The sequence below is a fragment of the Mauremys mutica genome, chromosome 25, assembly GCF_020497125.1.
Source record: "Mauremys mutica isolate MM-2020 ecotype Southern chromosome 25, ASM2049712v1, whole genome shotgun sequence".
In the NCBI taxonomy this organism is placed as follows: Eukaryota; Metazoa; Chordata; order Testudines; family Geoemydidae; genus Mauremys; species Mauremys mutica.
The window spans coordinates 4,121,105-4,142,067 of record NC_059096.1 but is presented as its reverse complement, the minus strand read 5'-3'; the positions used below and the strand labels follow the sequence as shown (position 1 = coordinate 4,142,067).

General features: G+C 50.1%; 1 protein-coding gene across 2 annotated transcripts in view; it reads right to left on the bottom strand.

Moving 5' to 3' along the window:
* PLXDC1 (plexin domain containing 1) overlaps positions 1-20,963 on the bottom strand; it is a 48,372-nt gene that overhangs the window by 5,750 nt on the left and 21,659 nt on the right. For both annotated transcript variants that reach the window (XM_044999384.1, XM_044999383.1), the window contains exons 3-13: positions 19,057-19,200; positions 18,366-18,435; positions 17,756-17,878; positions 16,042-16,160; positions 14,964-15,063; positions 13,226-13,321; positions 10,870-10,951; positions 7,035-7,095; positions 6,013-6,142; positions 3,825-3,860; positions 1,827-1,987 (exon numbers count right to left, since the gene is read on the bottom strand). In XM_044999384.1, the coding sequence (XP_044855319.1) occupies positions 1,827-1,987; positions 3,825-3,860; positions 6,013-6,142; positions 7,035-7,095; positions 10,870-10,951; positions 13,226-13,321; positions 14,964-15,063; positions 16,042-16,160; positions 17,756-17,878; positions 18,366-18,435; positions 19,057-19,200 (1,122 nt within the window). The remainder of the gene's footprint in view (positions 1-1,826; positions 1,988-3,824; positions 3,861-6,012; positions 6,143-7,034; positions 7,096-10,869; positions 10,952-13,225; positions 13,322-14,963; positions 15,064-16,041; positions 16,161-17,755; positions 17,879-18,365; positions 18,436-19,056; positions 19,201-20,963) is intronic.

Sequence of the window (20,963 nt, the reverse complement as noted above, 5' to 3'; positions counted from 1 at the left end):
GTATCTAGGTCAATTGAATAATTCCTCCACTGACCTAGCCATACAAGCTAGGGTTAGACCAGCTTAACCGCTGTGCTCAGGGGTGTGAAAACATAGCTAGGTCAACCTAATTTAAGTGTAGACCAGGCCTTAATCTAGTGTCACATCACTACAGTCCAGTAGGCTAACACTATTGCCTAAAAGGCTAACTCCAATGCATTAATCACTTAACATGATTAAAGCGAGGAGGAGGAGGAAATGAGGCCTTTGGTGAAACCAGGCCTCAGGTCCTTCAAAAAGGAAGGACAGTTCAATGGTTAGAGTGCTAGCCTTGGACTCAGGAATACCCAGTTCAATTCCCTACTCTGCCACAGATTTCCTGTGTGACCTTGCACAAGTTACTTAGATCCAGATCCAAAAAAGTATTTAGGCTCCTATCTCCCACTGGAATCAATAGAAGTCAGGAGCCTAAATCCCTTTGAGGATCTGGGCCTTAGCCTCTCTATGGCTCAGTTTCCTGTCTGTACAATGTGGATAATAGCACTGCCTGCTTCATGGGGGGATTGTGAAGATAAATACATTAAACGATTGTGAGGCACTCAGCTACTATGGTAAAAGGGGCCACAAGATGTCACAGGAAAAAGACAGACCAAGGAATAACAAGGGCTATCAGGAGAAAGGCTGGAAGCTTCCTGTTGCTCACCTCCCCCAAAATAGATCTCATGCTGGAATTAACTCACTCCTGACTGCCCCAGGTGTCTGTGAAAGCCAAGGAATCATTTGCAAACAGCAGAGAGAGAGAGAGAGAGAGAGAGAACATCAGAGCCCCTGATTATTTGGAAATGAAAAATCTGCATTTAAAACATTCACACCATCAGTTACATCTTGGAGGATGGAACGGCATCTATTATTAAAGCCCATCAGTTTTAATCTCCAAAACCCAACTCAAAAGGTAGCAACTCGCCTTTGTTACAGCCCAGCTGAGCACTTGGTCTGGAATCTGTGTGTGTTTTGAGCATTTGTGTCAGAGAGAGTGCGAAAGAGAGAAATAAAGTGTGAGTAAATGTGGGTGAGCATGTGAAAGTCTGTGACTGTGTGTGAATGAGTGAAAGACAAAGGTTATGAGAGAGTGAAAGAGAAAAGCTGGGTGTGTGAGTGAAAGAGAAAGAACCTGGGTTTTAGACATCAACAACTGGAAGCTGAAGATTAGCTGTGATTGTAGGACCATGAAAAGAAACACATAGATTTGAAATATATCAAAGGTCCCCTGCTGCTCCTCTCTCCTCGCTTCCCCAAATGCAGTATAAGTGCAAGGCAGCAAGGTTAATTGAAACATATCTGAATCAAGCTTGCTGAGAGGATTCAGACTGCAACAAAATGTAACTTTAAATGCATAGTCGGTTCCCAAGTCCTAGGTGAGAGAGAGACACACTCCCTCCCCTGCTCCAGAAGTTTAGGATTCCCTGAGGGCAGCTGTACCTGGAGGTAAACTGGCTCTTTCTTATTCATGGCTCAGTACATCCAACTGCATGGCTCAGCATGAGGTGGCTGCACAAATCAATGTGAATTCTGAGGCTAGGCACACCCATAAGAGAAGGAAATAGATTTAGAGGCCAGATCCTCAGCTGTGTAACACCACTGAAGTCAATGGAGCCATGCTGATTTACTCCAGCTGAAGTCCATTAAATCAGTACTCAAGCCTGCTGGGGTCCTGCAGAGGACTTCATACAACAAGCCAGCAAAAAGCTGGGGGACTGGGACATGTCTCCCTCTTTCAGGTGGCTGTACCTCTGTTGATGATAGCAAAGGAAGAGAGAGCTGGCCTGGGACGAGATCTGTCCACTCACCTCAATGAAGAACAAGGCAGCGTTGGAGGTGGGGTGGCTGCTGATGTAAATTACCGCAAGAATAATGGCTGCAATGAGCAGAACAGCCAGGACTATCCCCACGATGGTCCCGGTGTGAATCGGAGTCCCGCCTGTCTTCATGGGAAGGTCATTTCTCACTCCTGAAAAGGGGATCATGATAGAGAGTGGGAATGCAGGGAGAATGGCTGGGATCACAGAGAGGCAGAGAGAGCACACAGAACTGGGAACAAGGGGAGAGACTTAGGCTTTGTCCACATTACCGTTGGGTAACTTGGATAACCGGGATAACTTATGTCACTCTGGGGTGTGAATAAGCCACCCCGCTGAGTGACATAAGTTACACTGACCTGAATGCTGGTGTGGACAGCTTCTCCTGCTGACATAGCTACCGCTGCTCGTTGGGGGCGGATAAATTAAATGGATGGGAGAGCTCTCTCTTGTCGGCTTAGAGTGGCTACACTAGAGAGCTTACAGCAGCGCGGCAGTGAGGAGAGAGGACTTCAGCCACACTAGTATTCATCCTCAACAATGATACGGTGATGTGCATACCAGTGCCCATGGGTGATTACATTTATCAGGCCTACTCAGTTACATGGGCTACACCTCTTGACTGACCTGTGCATAGTGGTGGCAGCGAGTTGGGCAGCTCGGTGGAAAGGAAAGCCAGAGACAGTTCCCCCAGTGCTACTGTCCTTGACTCCAGCTGAAGGACCTTCTACTACCGGCTTCGCAGTGCTGCGTGTGTGACCCACCTGCAGCCGATTAACTTAACAGTGATCCTTGCAATACATTCTCCACATCCCGCTCTTGTGTTTTTTAACACCAAAATAATTCTGTAGCAAACTGTCTCCTCCAGGGAGTGGGGGGAGTGGCTCCCGAATCCTACAATCCCTTTCAGAGGATGGCAGTATTTGGGTGGAGAGACGAATGAGCAACAGCTCATTCCTCATGTACCAAAATGCTCATTCTGATGGAAACCCATTAGCCATATGCTGCCTGGTGTCCTTAGCATATCTTGCCCACAGTTCCTTTCATTTCTTAGCCATGAATATTCAATCGCACAGAGGGGAGAAGGGAGCAGAGTCATGGAGGGTGATTCCAGCACAGATTAGTATTGACATTACCAGACATTCAAGAAGCAATTTGGCTGAAATTGAGAAGGTCTCAGATTTCAAAGGCTTTGTGCTTACAGGGGGCCCAATCCTGCACCTAGGATAGTCAGTGAGATTTTATCATTAACCTCTATGAGCAACTTTAGCATAAGTGGGATGGACTTGTGGTTTACATATACCCCTTCCACAAATGTCCAGGGATGCTGGTGCCACAGCACTGGCTGTGAACTATACATCACAGCAAGAAGCATTGTGTCAGCCCTCAGACCCCAGTCATAACAGCACTATGATAACCTAGACATCGGGAGATGAACCACTGGCATAAAGGAAACAGAGAGAGAATCAGAGCTGGACTAATAGCTGGGCTGCTTTACAATATTAAGATTTAAATATTCTCCTGAACTGTTGAGGAAACCCAAAGGCAACTCACCTGTGGGAATGCATGGGGACCAGAGAGTGAAATAGATTATATAGAAAGTGAAAACTGAGCAGCCTAGTTATCTGCCAGGGCTGAGAAATAGACAAATACAGACAAACAGCTTCAGGGATAATCATTGTTCCAATTCTCTCAGTTTTTACCATCCCAAGGTAGTATTAGTAACCCAGGTGAGGATAACAGGATTCTGATCTTGCTTGCATCCCTTTAAATCTGGAGTTTTCTTGCCCACTCCTTTGACTTACTATAACTAGCCAGAGAACAAGGTGGATGAGGTAATATCTTTTGCTGAACCCACCTTTGTCTCGCTAACATCCTGGGACTGACATGGCTACAACACTTCACATAACTAACCAGTGCATTTGATTTCACATAACACATTCCCCTTAGGAAGAATCTGACTGGGTGATGAGAAGGTTAAGGACTTACCATCCCCTCCTGCATACTGATTCAGCTTTGTGTCATCTGTAAGAGGGAAATAAAAGCAAGAAAAGGGTAGGAAAGTTAGTAGACCCTAATGGGGCTCTTCATTCTATACACCACTGCACCCCATATCAAGTTCTACACCTAAAATATGCCTCTTTGTATTGCCCTGTTACAGTTAAGAGTAGTTTTGCCTCGTTCATTTTGGTGGGGGGAAAAACACCCAGAAAACAAGACAAGACAATAGTGAAATTTCAGAAGTTTTGTTTACAGTCTCATTCAGTGCATGTGCAATTGAAGCACAAAATTCTTAATGAATCTCTCCTTAAATAAGCACTCTCAGCATGGAAGCACTATGTGTGGTAATGAACCTATAAAGGATTGGGCCCTATGTTTGTGTGTGATGTGCAATCACACTCTTTGGCTAGGAGTGGATAGGAATGGCAAAGGTTAGTTGATTCATGAGTGTGTGTGCACACACATAATTCCCCAAAAGCCTAGATCTGGAAAATTCAGACCTGAATGAGGTTATCACTTTTAAGACTCTCTTTATATTCAATCTATGCCATTTACTGCAACATGTCAGTACATGTTGCTAGCTCTCAGCTCACTCATATAGGTAAGGCAAGGATGTTAACCCAGAGCCCACTCCATGGGGGGCCAGAAATCCAATTCCACCTATTCTCTGCCTGGAAGGTAACACCATACAGATTATAGGAGGCTCCCTGTCTAACATGAGCACCTATGAGACAGTCCAGCAAAAATCCTGACCCAGATTTCTTTGCTGCTTAGCTTGGACTCCGTCTACCCCAGGCACTGAAATAAATGACAGGAGGCCAGCTAGTCAGCTGCATTTACATTGGTCTCCACTGAGCAAAGCCAGGCTGGGTGGGGAAGATGCAAAGGGGTGGGTCCTGTTTTGCTTTGCTTCTCCAGACAAAATTTGCTGCCTCACACAGCTGGCTGCTTGTTTCTGTCCAAGATTACAAATTAATCTCATGCTTGAATGTGTCACAAAAAGCCTCTTGTTCTTCTTCCAAGACTCAACCGTGAGTTGGAAAATCATCTCGGTGGTGGTGTTTTTTCCCCCTTCCCTTAATTGCTCTTTTCAAAGTTGATCCATCAGCCATGCACTCTCCACGCCTCCCATTCTCCATTGCTCAAGGACAATTACTCATGTTCCTTTCTATTTATTCTAATCAGTGTTTTGCATGAGGGACTATTAAACAGTGAAATTGAAGTGATACCTGCTACTAGGACTGGAGGACACGGCCCATGTGTTAATAGGATTAACAGGCAATAGAACAGGGGTGTCCCAAAGGACTCCGGGTCTTTACTTGGGGCTTCTTATACCAGAGAGAATTCCAGTCTTGGACCAGATGGTAATGCACACGCCTTTGGGTTTATTACCCACAATGTGATGGCACCACCAGCCATGGTCATCAGTGGGGATCGAACAGGGGATCTCTACTGCTTGAGCTAAAGGATAAAGTCCAACAGGGTCCTTAACCTTTTTTATGGACCAGCCATTAGAAGGAGACAAAGACCCACACTGTGGTCTGGTGAGTTACACCAAAGGAAGGTTTTGGAGTAGAGTTTAAATCAAAGCCCCAGGCCCAAACAGTCCCCAAACTAGGAGAACACTTGGATCAAGATGGTGAGGAACTCTGTGGCTCCATGTCTAGAGAAGCTGGGCCATGTTCAGAGATGAGTCTAGCATAACTTGCACTTTTTTCCAGCCCTATCAAATGATGCATGTTACACCAGCTTGCTGTGCCTGGTTCCCCCTCACACGGAGGATACCATGATAGGAGAGCCTTATGGCTGCTCTATAATCATGTTATGCCACCAGTGCAAGGCGGCTGCAATGCAGCCGTGAATTCCCCTCCATGGGGAGGTCTCGACTACGCTACCTTCTAGATCACATTGAATCTCTCCCCTCTCTAGTCTCATCTTCCTTTTCTCTGCCCCACTCCTCCTCTCCTTGTGCCTAGAGCCAAAGGATTGGGTAGCCAGGAATGCTAACTACATTCTCTTGGCTATGACTTCATTTCACTAGGCCTTGGAGGGAAAGATCTCTCCAGGGACAGACATTTGGGGCAATGTGCCCGGAGAGCATTGCTACTGCTTTCCCTTTAGCCCTGGGCTAGCCTCCCCTACCCTAGCTGTTCACCCTGTTCCCAGCTGCCAGTACCTTCCGTGGTGAGGCTGCCAATTAAAAGAGAGGAGGTAGTGACATCTTCATCAAATGACGTGAAGGGGCTGTATGGGGACGGTGAGTAGTGGTTGCTCTCTGCCCAATCCTCACAGGTCCTCTCGTCCGACTGAAAAGACAAATGGAGAAAGGCTACTATTCCCAGCAATCTTCCAGCAAGAAGACCTCTTTGTGCCTAAATCAACCCAGTCAGAAAACTGGGCACAAAGCAGTGACTTTGAGGGTGTTGGGAGGGGGGGAAACCAACAAGAAGTATCACCAGAGCTGATCTTTCTGAGGCAAACAGATTCATTCAGCAGTGTAGAGATAATTATACTAACTAGGATTAAAACTGCAAGGGCTAAACATCTTCATGCTTCAGGGTGGATAATAATCATGCTCCAGAGGATCAGGAAGAAATTTCCCCAATGGGATTGCACCTTCAGGTGCTTTATGGAGGCGTTTCACCTTTCTCTGAAGCATCCAGCACTGGCCAATGCCAGAGACAGGACACCAGATTAGAAGGACTACTGGTGTCTTCCAGTATAGCAAGAAGGTGGGATACCAGATTACATGAGCCATCGATCATTTCTGTAAGGCAGGGAGGTGAGATACTGAACAAAATGGATCACTGTTTCTAGTGCAGCAGGGAGGGACGACACCAGACTAGATGGACCATTGGTCTGTTCCAAAATGGCAGTCCTTATGTTCTTAGGGACCATGCAGAGCTCGTAATGAGTCTTCATCTCTGGAGGGATGGGACATATGCCATTGTCTGAATCTCTTTTCCTTTGTTCTGGGTCATGCAACTCAACCCTTTCTCTGTCTCAGGAGCCAAATGGCTACAAACAGATCTGAGAAACAATTGTCCTAGTGGGAATTCCAGAGGCAGCCAAATCTCTCACCATAGGAGAGAGAGGTAGAGTAACCTGTGAGCAGAATCCACCTTTTCTGGGAAGCTGGGGGCCACTGACATCATCCCACTGTCAGCCCAATGGAAATAACCCTTCCCTCGATCTCACCTCTTGGCCACAGCCATGTGATAGCCACTCCTCACGGTATCGGTCAAACCCACTGGAGCATCTACGGAGAGAAGGGATGTTACTCAGTGATGGATGCATTCTCTTCTAGACACAGCTAGCAAAGGCAGCCAGGGTTCAAGCCGTAATGGTCATGTGGCCACCTTATGTGGGTGGCATTGCTTATCTCACATGTATGGTGGTAATCAGTTGAGAATCCCAGATGCTACCACGACGGGCACCATGTATAGATAATTGGACAAATACATATCCGAAATGAGTCAATTGCAGAGGACTGGAAAGATCAGATAGAAGAGGGTCCCCATGGACATTGGGATTCCAACACAGCTGTGCTGGAAGGACCCAAACTTTCCTCTTTGTGGAAGACAGAGAGAGGCAGAGAAGTAGGACTCTCTCTCTATATATATAGTGAGTCTGAATTTCCATCCTCTGGACTCTGCCAGGGGAAGGCCATGAACTCCACAGTGTGTTTTTTCCAGCAACATCTGCACAGGAAAAGCAACATATAATAATAATAATACTATACAGCACCAATAAAACACCAGTTTGAGAAATCTCTGCAAAAACAGAGGGAACTGAGCAGAACTCTGTCCTTAGGAAGGTTTCAGGGGATCACTGAACAGTGAATCAAGGGCTCAGCCAATACAAGGCACCCACCCAACTACAAACAAGCTGAGCAGAAGGGGACCTCTGGGGAATTCAGGTCCCACAGAGTTCCTAAGATCCACTGTGCTGAAATGTTGCTCCCGTGGAAATTAGGAGCTCAGCAAGAGCAAAGATTCAGTCTGTACTAGCCAAGGGACAGATGAAGAAGCAGTATGGTCTTGTGATTAAAGCACTAGACTAGGACTTAGGTGGCACAGTTCAATTTGTGGATGTGCTACCAGCTTCCTGTGTGACAGTGGGCAAGTCACAGCAGGTGGGATCTTTCAAAGAGGATAAGTCCCTTTTGGAAGTCAATGAGATAGTGGCCGACTAGCTTAGGTCCTCTTGACAATCCCACCCTAAATCTTTCCACGCTTCAGCTTCCCCGCATTTCTCCCAGCCGTTGACTGTCTTGTCTATTTAGATTGTAAGCTCTTAGTGGGCCAATATGCATGTATGGTCCCGGGGAGAAATGCGTCTCAACCAGGGCTTCTAGGTGTTACTGTAATACAAATAATAATAGCACAACTGAGTTTCAGTGAACTGGGGGTTGGAAGACCAGAGTTGCCTGCAACAATAATTAGAGATGGACTGCAAAAGGATTGCCATGAGCATCAGGGTTTCAGACCAGCCAGGACCCAGACCTGATCTGCCTTAGTTTGGGTTTTAGAATCATAGATTATTAGGGTTGGAAGGGGTTTTGTTTTTACAACCAGCTTTACCCATCTTTCTCACTGGTAATAACAGAAGATTTTCTCCTCTGAAGCCACTGACTGGGTGATGGTCATTTCAGAAGGAAATCCCATGGCTATGGGTTATGCTTCGGCCTGAGCCCAGCGGGAGGCAATGAATTGAGGATTGATGTCTGCCTAGTATGTTAGCTTGAGGGAGGGGGTCAGGGCCATTCACTGCCCCAGCTGTGTCGCACAGGTTCACTTGTGCCTGGAGATGGCACAAAGAGGAGAAAAGACAGGAGCATGAGCCCTGGAGGACTTTGATATAAAGCAGAGGCAGAAAGGAGGAACACAGCTTCCTGCAGAGCCCTATTCCAATCAGCCCCTCTTCGCCAGGGAGGCAGGAGAGAGCCACCTCCTATCTAGGGCGCTATTGGGAGTGGAGAAGAAGAGGGTGCTGGAGAGAATGTTGTCCCTGAGCAGCCGGGCATCTCCTTGAACATCACTACACGGAAGCAGCGGATCTGTGTTACTAGGTCCCCTCCCCTGCCACCAGCTCAAAATACATCCTATTTCACTGAAACCTCATTAAACTGCTGCATGCTCCTTCTCACCATGCTGGTGAAAGGAGACCCCTATTTAAATCCTGGGATGGCAGGCAGAGCCTAAAGTCACACCTCCTCCCCACCCCAGATGCTGGAGGATCCATGCTGACCACTCTGGAGACTGCAGTCCGCTACTTACCCTCAGGATGAGCACAGCAGTGACAGGCAGGTTCCCCCATCAACATGCCTCACTCCTGACCCAAGGGGACCCTTGGCCCACAACTGTAAGGACCAGAGGGGAGTTCAGCCTCCGTGACCCATTCACCCTCCACATGTCCCTCCATCTGAAACCTAAAGTTAGCCCTGGGAAGCTCCCCTCCTTCCCTCACTGGCCTCTCTCTGCTGCTTGGAATCAGAGAAATGTAGGTCTGGAAGGGAATCTGAGAGGTCATCTAGTCCCGCCCACTCCCCGCGGTGAGGCAGGATCAAGTATAGCCCATCCCTGGCAGGAGTTTGTCTGGCCTGTTCTTAAAAACAGGGGAGGGCCAGGAAGACGGCAGCCCCTGTCCACAGAAGGCCGCCTGGGTCGTAGAGCAGCAGGACTGGCAGGCAGAACTGCCTCATGCAGTAGAGCTGGGAGCTCTGCATTCACCCCTGGTCATGCCTGCTGAAGCTGCCAGCAAGGGGCCCTGTCAGTGCCAGTTACAGTGGTGGGGTGTTTTTTGTGATGGCCAGCCCCGACCCCTTCCTCCCCCAGGCTGAATTCCTTTTTCACACGTTGCTCTCAGCTAATCTGTACTGGAGATGGGCCGGAGCCACAAAGTCCAGATGGAGAGCTGGGTGGGGTTGGATCCAGGGGCCCAGTTTGGCTCTGGATCCAGGTTAGGATTCCAAGCCCATCCCAGTTGCTTCGGGGTGTAAGATCCATGGGGTTGCTTAGGCCCATGGCAAAGTTAGAGGCCAACAGTCCAGCACTGTGGAAGCTACTCTGGATCGGGACACCACTGAAAGGAGAAGGCGGACAGAAGAAAGAGACAATATTTGACTCCAGGCTGGTATCCTGCTAATGAAGAGCAGACAGAAAAAAAGTAGGGGCTGGCCTGTCAGGCAGCCCTCTCAGATTCCTCCACTGACTTCCTCCCCAGTAGGTAAATGGCATGTATTTTTCCCCAACTGAGCACTACTAAGACCAGATTTCCAGAAGTACCTAGCACCCATAAATCCAACTGAAACCAATGAGAGTTGCAGGCTCTCAGGACCTCTGTACTTTGTGCTAGATTCAGTTGCTCCCATCCACACTAGCAGGACAACTGTTTGCAATACTAGCTCATGGAAGGGGGACCGAAAGAAGGGGGACTTCCCTAATGGACATCTCACATCAAATGGGGTAGTGTTTCCAGCATAGACACAGCCCAAGATTAATAGATATTCTGATCCGCTAGTCTGCCTTCCTGTATAAAACAGGCCAGAGAACCTCACCCAGTGATTCCTGCATCCAGCTCATAACTTCTGGCTGAGCAAGAGCAGACCTTTCAGAAAGACATCCAGTCTTGATTTAAAGACTTCAAGTGATGGGGAACAACCAGGGTCCTAGGTAAGTCGTCCCAATGGTTAATTACACTCACTGTCAAAAATATGCATCTTATTTCTAGTCTGAACTTGTCTAGCTTCAGCTTCTGGCCATTGGATCTCCTTCTGCCTTTGTCTGCCAGATTAAAGAGCCCTCTACTATCAGCAATGTCAAGTATTTGTAGACAGTGATCAAGTCATCTCTTACCCTTAAGATCTGGATCACATTAGCACCTTCCTAACAAGAGCCACGTACAAACTCTAAAAAGATGCTGACACTGTTACAGGTCTCAGTTTAGATTAGGCCCAAGGTTGCAACTTTCTCTTCCAGCTGCAGAAGCACAAGCACAACTAGGACCCAGAGAGGAAACCCATCTGAGCTACCTCTGCAGGACATGACACCAGCTGCAGTTGAAAGTCAGCTCCGAGGTCACGCACACGTCACAGCTCTGATGCTGAAGACAGGCTGCAAGAAAAAGAAGAAATGGGCCAGCAAGACACTATCATCAGGAGGATCGGTTACAAGGGAGCATATACTCAAAGCTGGGAGGGGGTGTGGCCAAAAGAGACCATTGACACATGAGCCTTTGCTCTGACTTCAGGCTGCCATGAGCTTGGAAGTCAAGTCAGCATCTTCCTAGCAGGAATGGGATGATAATATTTCAGCAAGGGACTCCCACCCAACTTAGCCTGAGATAAAACCAATCCCAGGCCTATGCTGTTTCCTATTTAGACACAGAACCAAGGAGGGAGGGAACACAAACCAATTAAACTTCAGTTGTTGAGAGAGTCATTCACTTGTCATGGTCTCTGGGAAGGATGGTTTAACAGCATCCATCTTCTATCAGAAGCTGGCAAAGCATCCCAGCCTTCCCTTCGGCTGCAGAGTTTTAACAAGGCCACCCCGGCAGGCCCATCCATCCAGCGCATCATGGCACACTCCAGAGTTTAACCTTGGTTTAATACTTTACAGCACCAAGCACACATTTGGCTCTGCATTCATCCTCTTCTGAGCCCCACATACCTCTCCCAGCGCACCTCCGTCCTAACTGCCAGCCCCACAGCTACTCCAGCCCTGGGCTTCCCACACTCACAGCTCTGCCAAAGCCTCTCAATTCTGATCCACAGCTCCCCTGCTCCCTGCCCTACACTCCTCTGACACGCCTCAATTCTGACCTCCAACCCCACCCCCGCACTCAGCTATTCCAGTCCTGGTCTTCTTAACAGAGAACATGAACTTACACTGCAGTGGGGACAAGTGTCACAGCCCTGCCACGCTCATTCCACTTGTGGCCTAAATAGGACCGAAACTCACATCTCCAGGAGGGAATCTAGTACTTTCCCATCAGCTCTCAACTCCCCCAGCTGCCAGGGGAAAACAAAGCAGCTAGTCTTAGGATTTTTTATTTATTTTTTAAATCCTTATTTATGATCTGCTTTGCAGTAGCTCTGCCTGCTGTTAAGATGGTTATAAAATACCCAGGGGATGCTGTTTAAATGCATAACCTTGGCATACTCAGGACAGGTTTATTCTCTGCCTGGTATTTATGTACTGCATGACAACTCTTCCTGTGCGTGAGTGTCCTTGATCCTTGCCTGCCAAATGAATCTATTTAACAGGATCGTTCGTGAATATCACGGGAGGAGGGCTGATTATTTGTTTGAGGAGCATGCTCCACCTTGCTTTGAAAGGGTCTCGGGAACTAGGCTGCAATGTTTAGAATCATTATCTGCAAGGGCGGGGGAGCCAGATGGCATGGAAGAGGAGTTGCTTCATACACTAACCTTTCTTTCCCTTCTCTCCAGAGCTGGCGTTCAAATACAGATTGGCATCACAGGCACACTGAATCCATGTCTACACTACAGCATAGTTGTGTTGGTCAGGGGTGTGAAGAGGTGGGATCCCTGACCAATACAGCCTTGCTTGCAAAGGCCCCTGATGTAGATGTAGTTATACTGGCAAAACTGAGCTTGTACCAGTTTAGCTTGCTAAGGAGGGAGCTGGAATAAGCTATACCAGCAAAAGCTGCATCCACACCAGGAGAGCAATAAGGCGGTATCGGCAAAACATTCCTACTGTAGATACGGCCTAGGCTGCTGGGTCTCAGCTCTTGTGAATGTCTGTCCGAGTCACGCTGCCAACACAAACTGGTGTGACTGGCCCGGCTGGAATGAGAATAGCAGGGGTGCTGCAAACTGAGATGGACAGGCATCAACAGTGCTCATGGGCTGGGGTCCCCAGCGATTGGAGTAGCAGGGGGTGGGGGTGCTGCAGCTCAGGTAAGATGTGAAGGTTAGGAAAGAGAAGCATTGGCAGAGCTAGGTGGGAGGGATGGGACTGCATAACAAAGTTGGGAGGGGCATGGGATTGCAGCTTGGGATCACGGTACATAAGAACGGGGGAAGCTGGCATTGTGTCTGTTGTTCTCACTCACTTCAGGACTGCAAAACTAGTCAGAGGGTGTGTTATTGGTGCCCCCAGATTTATCCCTTCACCCATTCCCACACCACGGCAGCCTTGCTGCCATCCACTCCCCATCTCTGCTACAAAGCAGCTCCAATGGTGCTAGGCATTTGGGAACTGCTATGGGGTGGGACCAAATCCAGGCAGCAACTGCAGCTCCATAAACACAGAGGTCATCAGGCATCAAATCCGGGATCTTCAACCCCAAAATATAGGCCTGTGGCTGTAACCAAAAGAATTGTCTAGCAGACACGCAGTAGACAGCATATGACTCACTGGGAAGTGGGGTGAACTCCACTGCCGATACGCTAGTGACCTTGCTGGTGTCCAGCTCCACTCGGTGGTACTCGTAGATCGCCCTGCGGCGAGACTCTGCAACAGCAAGGGGCTGCATCAGACAGAGGCACAAGCCCATTGTACCCCACCTGCTCCCCATTCCCCAACCCACATGGGCTTGGGTGCTGACCTGTGGGATGGTGAAGGGACTCAAAGAACCTGGGCTCATTCTGGGAATCACGTCAGGGATGGGGAAAGGTCCCCGAATCCCTGGGGTAGGGAGTGGCAAATTCCTAGCTGAAATGCTAAGGTTGGCAGCTGAGCCCCAGGGCCACCACTGCAGGAGATAACAGTGCACAGATGCTGGGAGGGGAGTGGGGAAGAGAGGGATGCTGGGAGGGAGGCCAAAGGAGGAGTGCTGGTGGAGGGAGAAGGGGTGTCTCCCTTCTCTGTGTTTTCCCTGCTTCACATTGGGAGGAGTTTGGAGCTGTCTGTCCTGCCTCCATCCTCCCCGACCCCTACATACTCCTGAAACCAACATGATCTGGCTCTGCATCATTCTCAGGAAACCTGGGGCGCAACAACTCATGACTCCAAGCCTCCCCCACACTCATATCTCTCCTTTGCAGGAGGCGCCTGCTCCGGGCTCCCCAGCCTCCTGTTTCCTATCCCAACATGCTTCCAATGCTGCTTGTCCCCTGCTCCCTTCACTCTGCCTTTTCACCTCCCCTTGCCTCAGTCTAGCAGCCAGAGCAGGGGGGTCCAGAACCCAGGACTCATCGGGTCTCTCCCTGGCTCTGCCACTGACTGGCTGTGTGACCTTGGCCAAGTCACTTTACCTCTCTGGGCTTGTGGCTGACCCTCCCTCCATCCAACTGTGTGCCTGGCTCATATTCACTGTATGTAGAGAGCTTGGAGACTCTTGGATGAGCAGGGCACAATGCTTCTCTTCCACCTCCTCCTTCCAGCTCCACACTGCCCCTCTCATCCCTGCTAGGTCCACACCAGCCTGGGGGCCTTGCAGGCAGGTGGGAGGCAGGGGCATGGTCCCAGTGTGCAGTGTGAACCCAGCTGGGGGAAGGCAGGAAGCAGGAGAGGCATGATGCAGGCCTGTTGAGGTTTTAAATGGGTAATAAATGAGGACCATATGGCCAGTTCCATAAATAAGCAACAGCAACCGCAGCGGGTGTAGCACAACCTTCCCAGGGACACAGGGAGAGCATGGTCAAGTTTCTCATTACAAGAGAGAAAGATGAGAGAGAGGCTGAAACAGCCCTTTACACACACACACACACACACACACACACACACACACACACACACACACACACACACACTGCATTGACAGGTTCACACAACACATGACAACATGCATGCAACATGCATACTGCAACCACACGCAGCTAGCACGATAGGTACAGGCAACACACAGCACATGTGAAAACATGCATGCAACACAGACAACACATGTGACAACATGCAGGCAACACAGACTGTGCAGTCAGCTCACATAGCAGTGCAAAGCCAGTCGGCTCTCTTTCTTGATCATATGAAGGAAGAAAGTTCTCCTCTTCCAGCAGCGAGGCCCTTGGGATACTAGCATCTGAGAGTCATGTGCTGTGGGCACAGGGCCAATAGGACTCCAATGGGTGAGTGATCAGCCCCACTCCACATCTTCCATCCTCCCCCATTTCTTGCCATCGAGTCAGCAAATGCAGCCCCACCAGCAGAGACTCACCAGGAACGTCAGGGGAAGGGTTGAGGAGCATGAAGGCATCGGACAGGCCGGCTTTGACGGGGTGCTGCGTGGCGCTGATCTCCAGGACCGACATGGGGATCTGCAACGGGGAGAGAGAAGGGGCCATGAAACCTTGGGGTTCCCCCCAAGGCTGTGTGCTCAGGACGTGTGTCTCAAGGGGAAGCAGCAGAGTGAAGGGCGATGAAATGGCTTAGCTGATGCTCCATTGAGTCTTCTCCCTTCCTATTTCCCTTACACCCCAGAAGCAATTTTGAGGCTGCTGTTTTAGACCAGCCTGGGCCATGCCTAGCCTGGGTTTGCCCATGTGTGTTTGGAGGTGCCCTAGGCCCATCGGCCAGGCCTTCCAAGGCTCAGTCAACCCCCTTGGGAATAACAAGCCTAGTCGGCCCTGGCACTGCATACAGGACGTTAGGAGCGCATGTGTTGGGCCGTCCTCTGGGTTAACAACAGCAGGGACTGAACTGGCAAACTCCTGAGCTAGGTGCATGAGTCTCTAGCGTCAGTGAAAGAGCCAGACTCTGTGGGTGGAGATGTTCCAGACTCATACCCTCTGTGGGTCAAGCCCGGGGTGGGGAGTCACATAACACACACTGACCAGTGGGTTATACGTACAGACCCCCTTTCTCACAGAGGTTTGCCCTAACCTGGCCCTGCTGTGGAGAAGGAAGACAGCAATTCTCCCTGCTTTGCTTTCCCCCTCCCAGCATGAACTTTGCTCCCTCCCGTGCCACTCACTCCAAATCCAGCCCTCCCACTCTATTCCCAGCCCCTCACGCCCTTAATCCTGCCCCATTCACTTCCCCACCAGACCCCCTCATCCTATCCCACATGCACCATCTTGCCTGTGCTTGGAGATGCTCCTGGGTTGGAGAGACCTTCCCTGTGCTCACTGAGCCCAGCATGAGCTGAGGATGCAGTGAGTGTTCTCAGCATGGGGGCAGCTAAGCCATTCGACACTAGCCCAGCCTCCTTTGTCTTTCTTTGGTGGGGTTTAGGTTCTGTATCCCACCCTCCCCAACCTGCAGTAACCACGCCCCAAGCAGCTGGTCCCACTCACCTCCTTGTACCCAAAGACGATTCTCCCTTCGCTGTGCAGAGCAGCCTGGAACGTGAAGCTGCCAACGTCCTCCTTCCCATGAAGATAGACCTTGTCCCACTGCACCACAAACACCGTCCCTGGTGGAGAGAGGAGATGACACAATGGAGCAGAGAGCAGCAGGGGAGATTGCAGGGGTCAATTTCATTCCCTGTGCACATCTGCAACAATCATCCCGTAGGCACTTGCAGAGCCGGTGTACTCACTGTGACAACCTGGCTGCAGTCACATACATCACACCCCACACAGCACAGCAGCTGCAACAATCACACACACTCCCCATGTGCACACAAACAACCCCAGCCCACAGCCACAACCAAACCTCACACAGCCTGAATCTGTTAACTGGCCACGTCACCTTGAACTGTTCCTTGACATGTTAACTACTCTTGCATCTGAAGAAGTGGGTATTCACCCACAAAAGCTCATGCTGCAAAACGTCTGTTAGTCTATAGGGTGCCACAGGATTCTTTGCTGCTTTTATGTTAACTACTGATGCTAAACAATCTGTTCCACTTTGTATTTAGCGGTGACTGCGTATATTTCCCAGAGGGAAGAAGAGCTCTGCTTGGCTCGGAAGCTCTGCTCTCTCACTAACAGAAGTTGGTTCAATAAAAGTTATTATCTTGTCCCACAACCACACCCACCAGCTCCAGCCACAGACCCTCACCTCTCCCCCCTGCCGGCAGTGCACCACACACATGCAAGCTCACTGTTGGACAACTGATTTGGCCACAGCCAAAAGTTCCTGGAACTCATGGGAGTCATTTGGGATGGGATGATCCAGTTTTTACTCCCTCCCTTATCTCGATGGTATGGAGGAGATGGCCCTTTCTTTTGCCACATGAGACACTCCAGATCCTCCTCTCCTGAAGTCTGCAGCCCATGTTTTTCAGCAGACCCAGGACTGAGCTCCAGATAAACATCCTGATTTTTGGTGCTCGCCAAAGGTGTCTTAAGGTGTCTTAAGGTGCACCCAGCTCTATCAGATATACCAGCTCTGCTGCTAATCCTCTGAGCCCGCACACAGGCAGAGACACACTCCCCCCAGGCCACATGTGATACATCACACACACAAGGATACGTGTCACACACATCGCACATAGAGGGACACAGACAGACATATCCCATGGACCGACATGTCACTCAGAGGCATACACATGACACACAGAGGCAGACATGTCAAACAGATGGACACACGTCAGACACAGAGATGCCCATTGACACAAAACATAGATGCACAGAGACACATCACACACATACGGACATACGTTTCTCTCTTTCACACACACACACACACACACACACACTCTCTCTCTCTCTCTCTCCACAGCCTCAAAGCAGGGGCATAAATTCAGCACTTATGTGAATTCCCAAGTCAGGCCTGTTTCTGAGGTCCTGCATGCAGCACTGTTTGTGTACCCAGTTGAGATGCCAGAGGCCAAAGCAGTACCAGGCCCTGTACGTTATGTTCTCAGCACCTTGCCCCCTGGACACTCCTGGCTGCTGATTCAGCTGGTTCCTCTCCCCTGCCTTGCAAGGAAGAGCGCTGCCCAATGATCTCGGAATTCCTGGTGTGCGTGCGGAGAAGCAGCCAAGGTCCAGGGGGCTCTGTGCATTGTGTGTGGCAGCGGGGCTGTGCAAAGGGCCTAGCAGGCCAGGGGAAGTGGCTCACCATTGTCGAAGTACTTGATGGTGGAGTTGCGGGAGTAGCTGGGGTTGAAGTTGGCCATCAGGGGCGCAATGTATTGGGTGGCCGTGAGCATGCGGTGAATGACATCCCCCATGAAGATGAAACCTGGAGCGACAGCAAGGGAAGGCAATTTATGTGCCCATCCCCTCCCCCCACCCCACTGCCCTAGGACACCTGCTACCAGCTTCTCCCCCACCCCTTACCCCCGATGTCCCCCCACCACTGCCCTTGACTAGAGCTGGGCATGAACTGAAGTACCCTGGACCTGGGCAGTTTGGATCCCAGGTTCTGGCTCAGGTGTCATGATACCATTCAGCACTAATTAGAGAAGATGGACTTGATCTCATAAGCCCCTGTGATGTGGGAGTGAGCTCCATTTTACAGTGGGGTAAATTGAGGCACAGAGAGCAGAAGAGACTTGCCCAAGGCCATCCCACACATCAGTGGCAAAGCTGGGATTAGGATGTGGGAGGGGAGGCTGGTTAGAGACACCCATGTCACCCCACTAGGCAACACTGCCTCTCCAGCTGATGCTGCCTGTCAGCACACCCAGGCAAGCTAAGTAAATGTGGCCTCACGAGGCCTCACTCACCTCCTGTTGCTATGGTGATCTGCCGCAGGTGATGGCCATAGAAGGGGAAGTCGAAGGACAGGATGACTCTCTGTGGAAGACAGACAGGGATGACAGATTCAGTGCGGGAGCCGCACTGGGAAGTGCCACGTCTGACCATGGGCATCTGGGAGGGGCAGGTGGTGCTGCTCCCAGGGAGATGGGTTAAAGCAGAGGGGATGCAGGGGTACACAGCACTAGAGGGCAGTGTACTTTCCTTCCGAGACATGCTGCGCCCTGCCCGGCATAGACTCTGGCGTAGACTCTGGCGTAGACTCTGCCCATCTGGCGTAGACTCTGGGCACAGCCCTTGCTAGGAGGCGAAATGTCAGAAATGGATTCATCTGCCCATTCGGAATGGGCTCCAGGGGCGGCCCCTGGGAGGTGGAGAAACACCTGAACTGGAGTCCAGCTGGAGCATAGGCTGCGCCCACCCACATCTCCCCTGATACCCCGACAGGCAAAGCTTGTCTCTAGCCTGTCTCTCCCATGCAGGCACGGGGAGCTGTGGGAAGATCACCACAGCTCCGGCCAAGGTGCTAGTGCCCCAGGTCAGGAAATCCCTGAAAAGAGAGAAGCTGCTGGGGAAACATTCCTGGGTCACTGGCGTCATGGCACCATGGCAGATGCCTGATGCAGGGGTGGCAGCAGCTAGGCAGAGGGAGGGGCTCACCGAGGCCTGCCTGTGCATGTTGGACAGGATCCCGTGGACTTTCACTTGGCTCCTGCTGGCTTCTGCCACGTCGACCCAGAGCTCTTTGGTGCGCGCCTCGCCTGGCCCGTAGAACCGTGACACGTAGTAGCTATGGTTGTCTTCCTGCAGCCACAAAGCATGAAGAGATGGGGTTAGCGGGTGAGGATGACAAGGATTGTGGAGACAGGCCCCAAGGAACAAAATCTGCACCCAGATCTCGAACCAACAAGAGCTCCCAGTTGGATGCTGGGGCAAACCAGGCTAAGGCGATCCTTGGGTGTATAACAGGGGAGTTCCGAGTAGTATCAGGGAGGGGATTTTACCTTTGAATACAGCACTGGTGAGACCGACACTGGAATCCTGCATCCAGTTTTGGTGTCCACATTTTAAAAAAGTTGTTACAAGACTGGAAGGGGTGTGGAAAAGAGCCATGAAAATGAATTGAGAACCAGAGATGCCTCACGCTGAGACACTTGAAGAGTTAAATTGGTTTAATTTAGCAGAAGGCAGACTGGGAGGTGACCTGCTTACGGCATATATGCACCTTCATGGTGAGAACCTACCGGCTATTAAAAGGCTCTTTGATCTAGTGGAGCAAGGCTGAACAAGAACTGACGGCTGGAAGCTAAAGCCGGACAAATTCAAATTAGAAACAAGGCACAAATTTTTCACTGAGGGTGACTGACCATCGGAACAAACTCCCAAAGGAAGCAGTAGATTCTCCATCTCTTGATGTCTTCAAATCAACACTGGATGCCTTTCTGGAAGATGCTTTAATCACACACAAGTTATTGGGCTCAATACAGGGGGAACTGGGTGAAATTCTTCTAAGTCTGACCTGTGTTACACAGGAGGTCAGATAAGATGATTTAATGGTTCCTTCTGACCTTAAAATCTATGAACCTCACTCTCCTCTCCCCAAAGCTCAGCTTCCCATATCTATTCCTCACCACAGTCCTGAGGTGTAGGTATTAATATCCCCTTGGTGAAGACAAGGAAACTGAGGCACACAGAGGCTGCAAGGGGGGAATTGGTGTGGGAAGTGGTATTAGGCCTTGGGAGTTTCTGGCTCCCAGTTCCCTGCACAGTGCATTAGGCCACAGTGATAATAGCATCAGGCAGGCAGCACTGAAGAGGATAACCAAGCATTGTTATTAATCAGACTGTAATTAGAGAGGTCCTTTAATCCAAGGTTCTCAGATAATGAACTAAACTTCATAGCACCGTTGGGAAGTAGATATTGATATAGCCATTTTACAAATTTGGAAACTGAGTCAAACAGGTTCAGTGACATGCTCCGGGTCACACAGCATCTCAGTGGCAGAACCCAGAAGTGCTGGCACCCATTCCTTCTGCTCCACACTCCATCCAAGAGCTGGGAACAGAACTCCCTGCTCTAATCACTATTCCACACTTCCCCTCAATGGAATCTTTCTTCATCTCTAGACAGCTGATAAACCTGAGAGGCCTGGGGCATGCTGGAGCTCTGCCAAGAAACCTGATGTGTGAGTCCGACCCGCCTAAAACTGCTGATCATGAATATATCAAACGAAGCACACCCCTGCTGGGCTCGGTGCTTGTAGTTTTGTGGCCCCTGAAGCAACATCAGTTACCCAGAGCCCTGGCTGTAGCAGGACAATTGCCCACCCATAAAAATGATGGCACCAAAAGGCAGCGTTTTCTGGAGTAGAATGCTGCAGTCATTTAGCAGCCCACAGCATGTACTGGGAGTCCGGACTCCCGGCTTCTGTGGCCAGCTCGGCCATAGTAAAGCTATGCAACCCTTCAGGGGAGACTTTGCGGCAGAACAGGTGGAATAATCTGCCCCCACAGGTGGTGTAATTAATCAGTTGCTCGGCACATGAACCTTGCTGACCCAAAGTCCA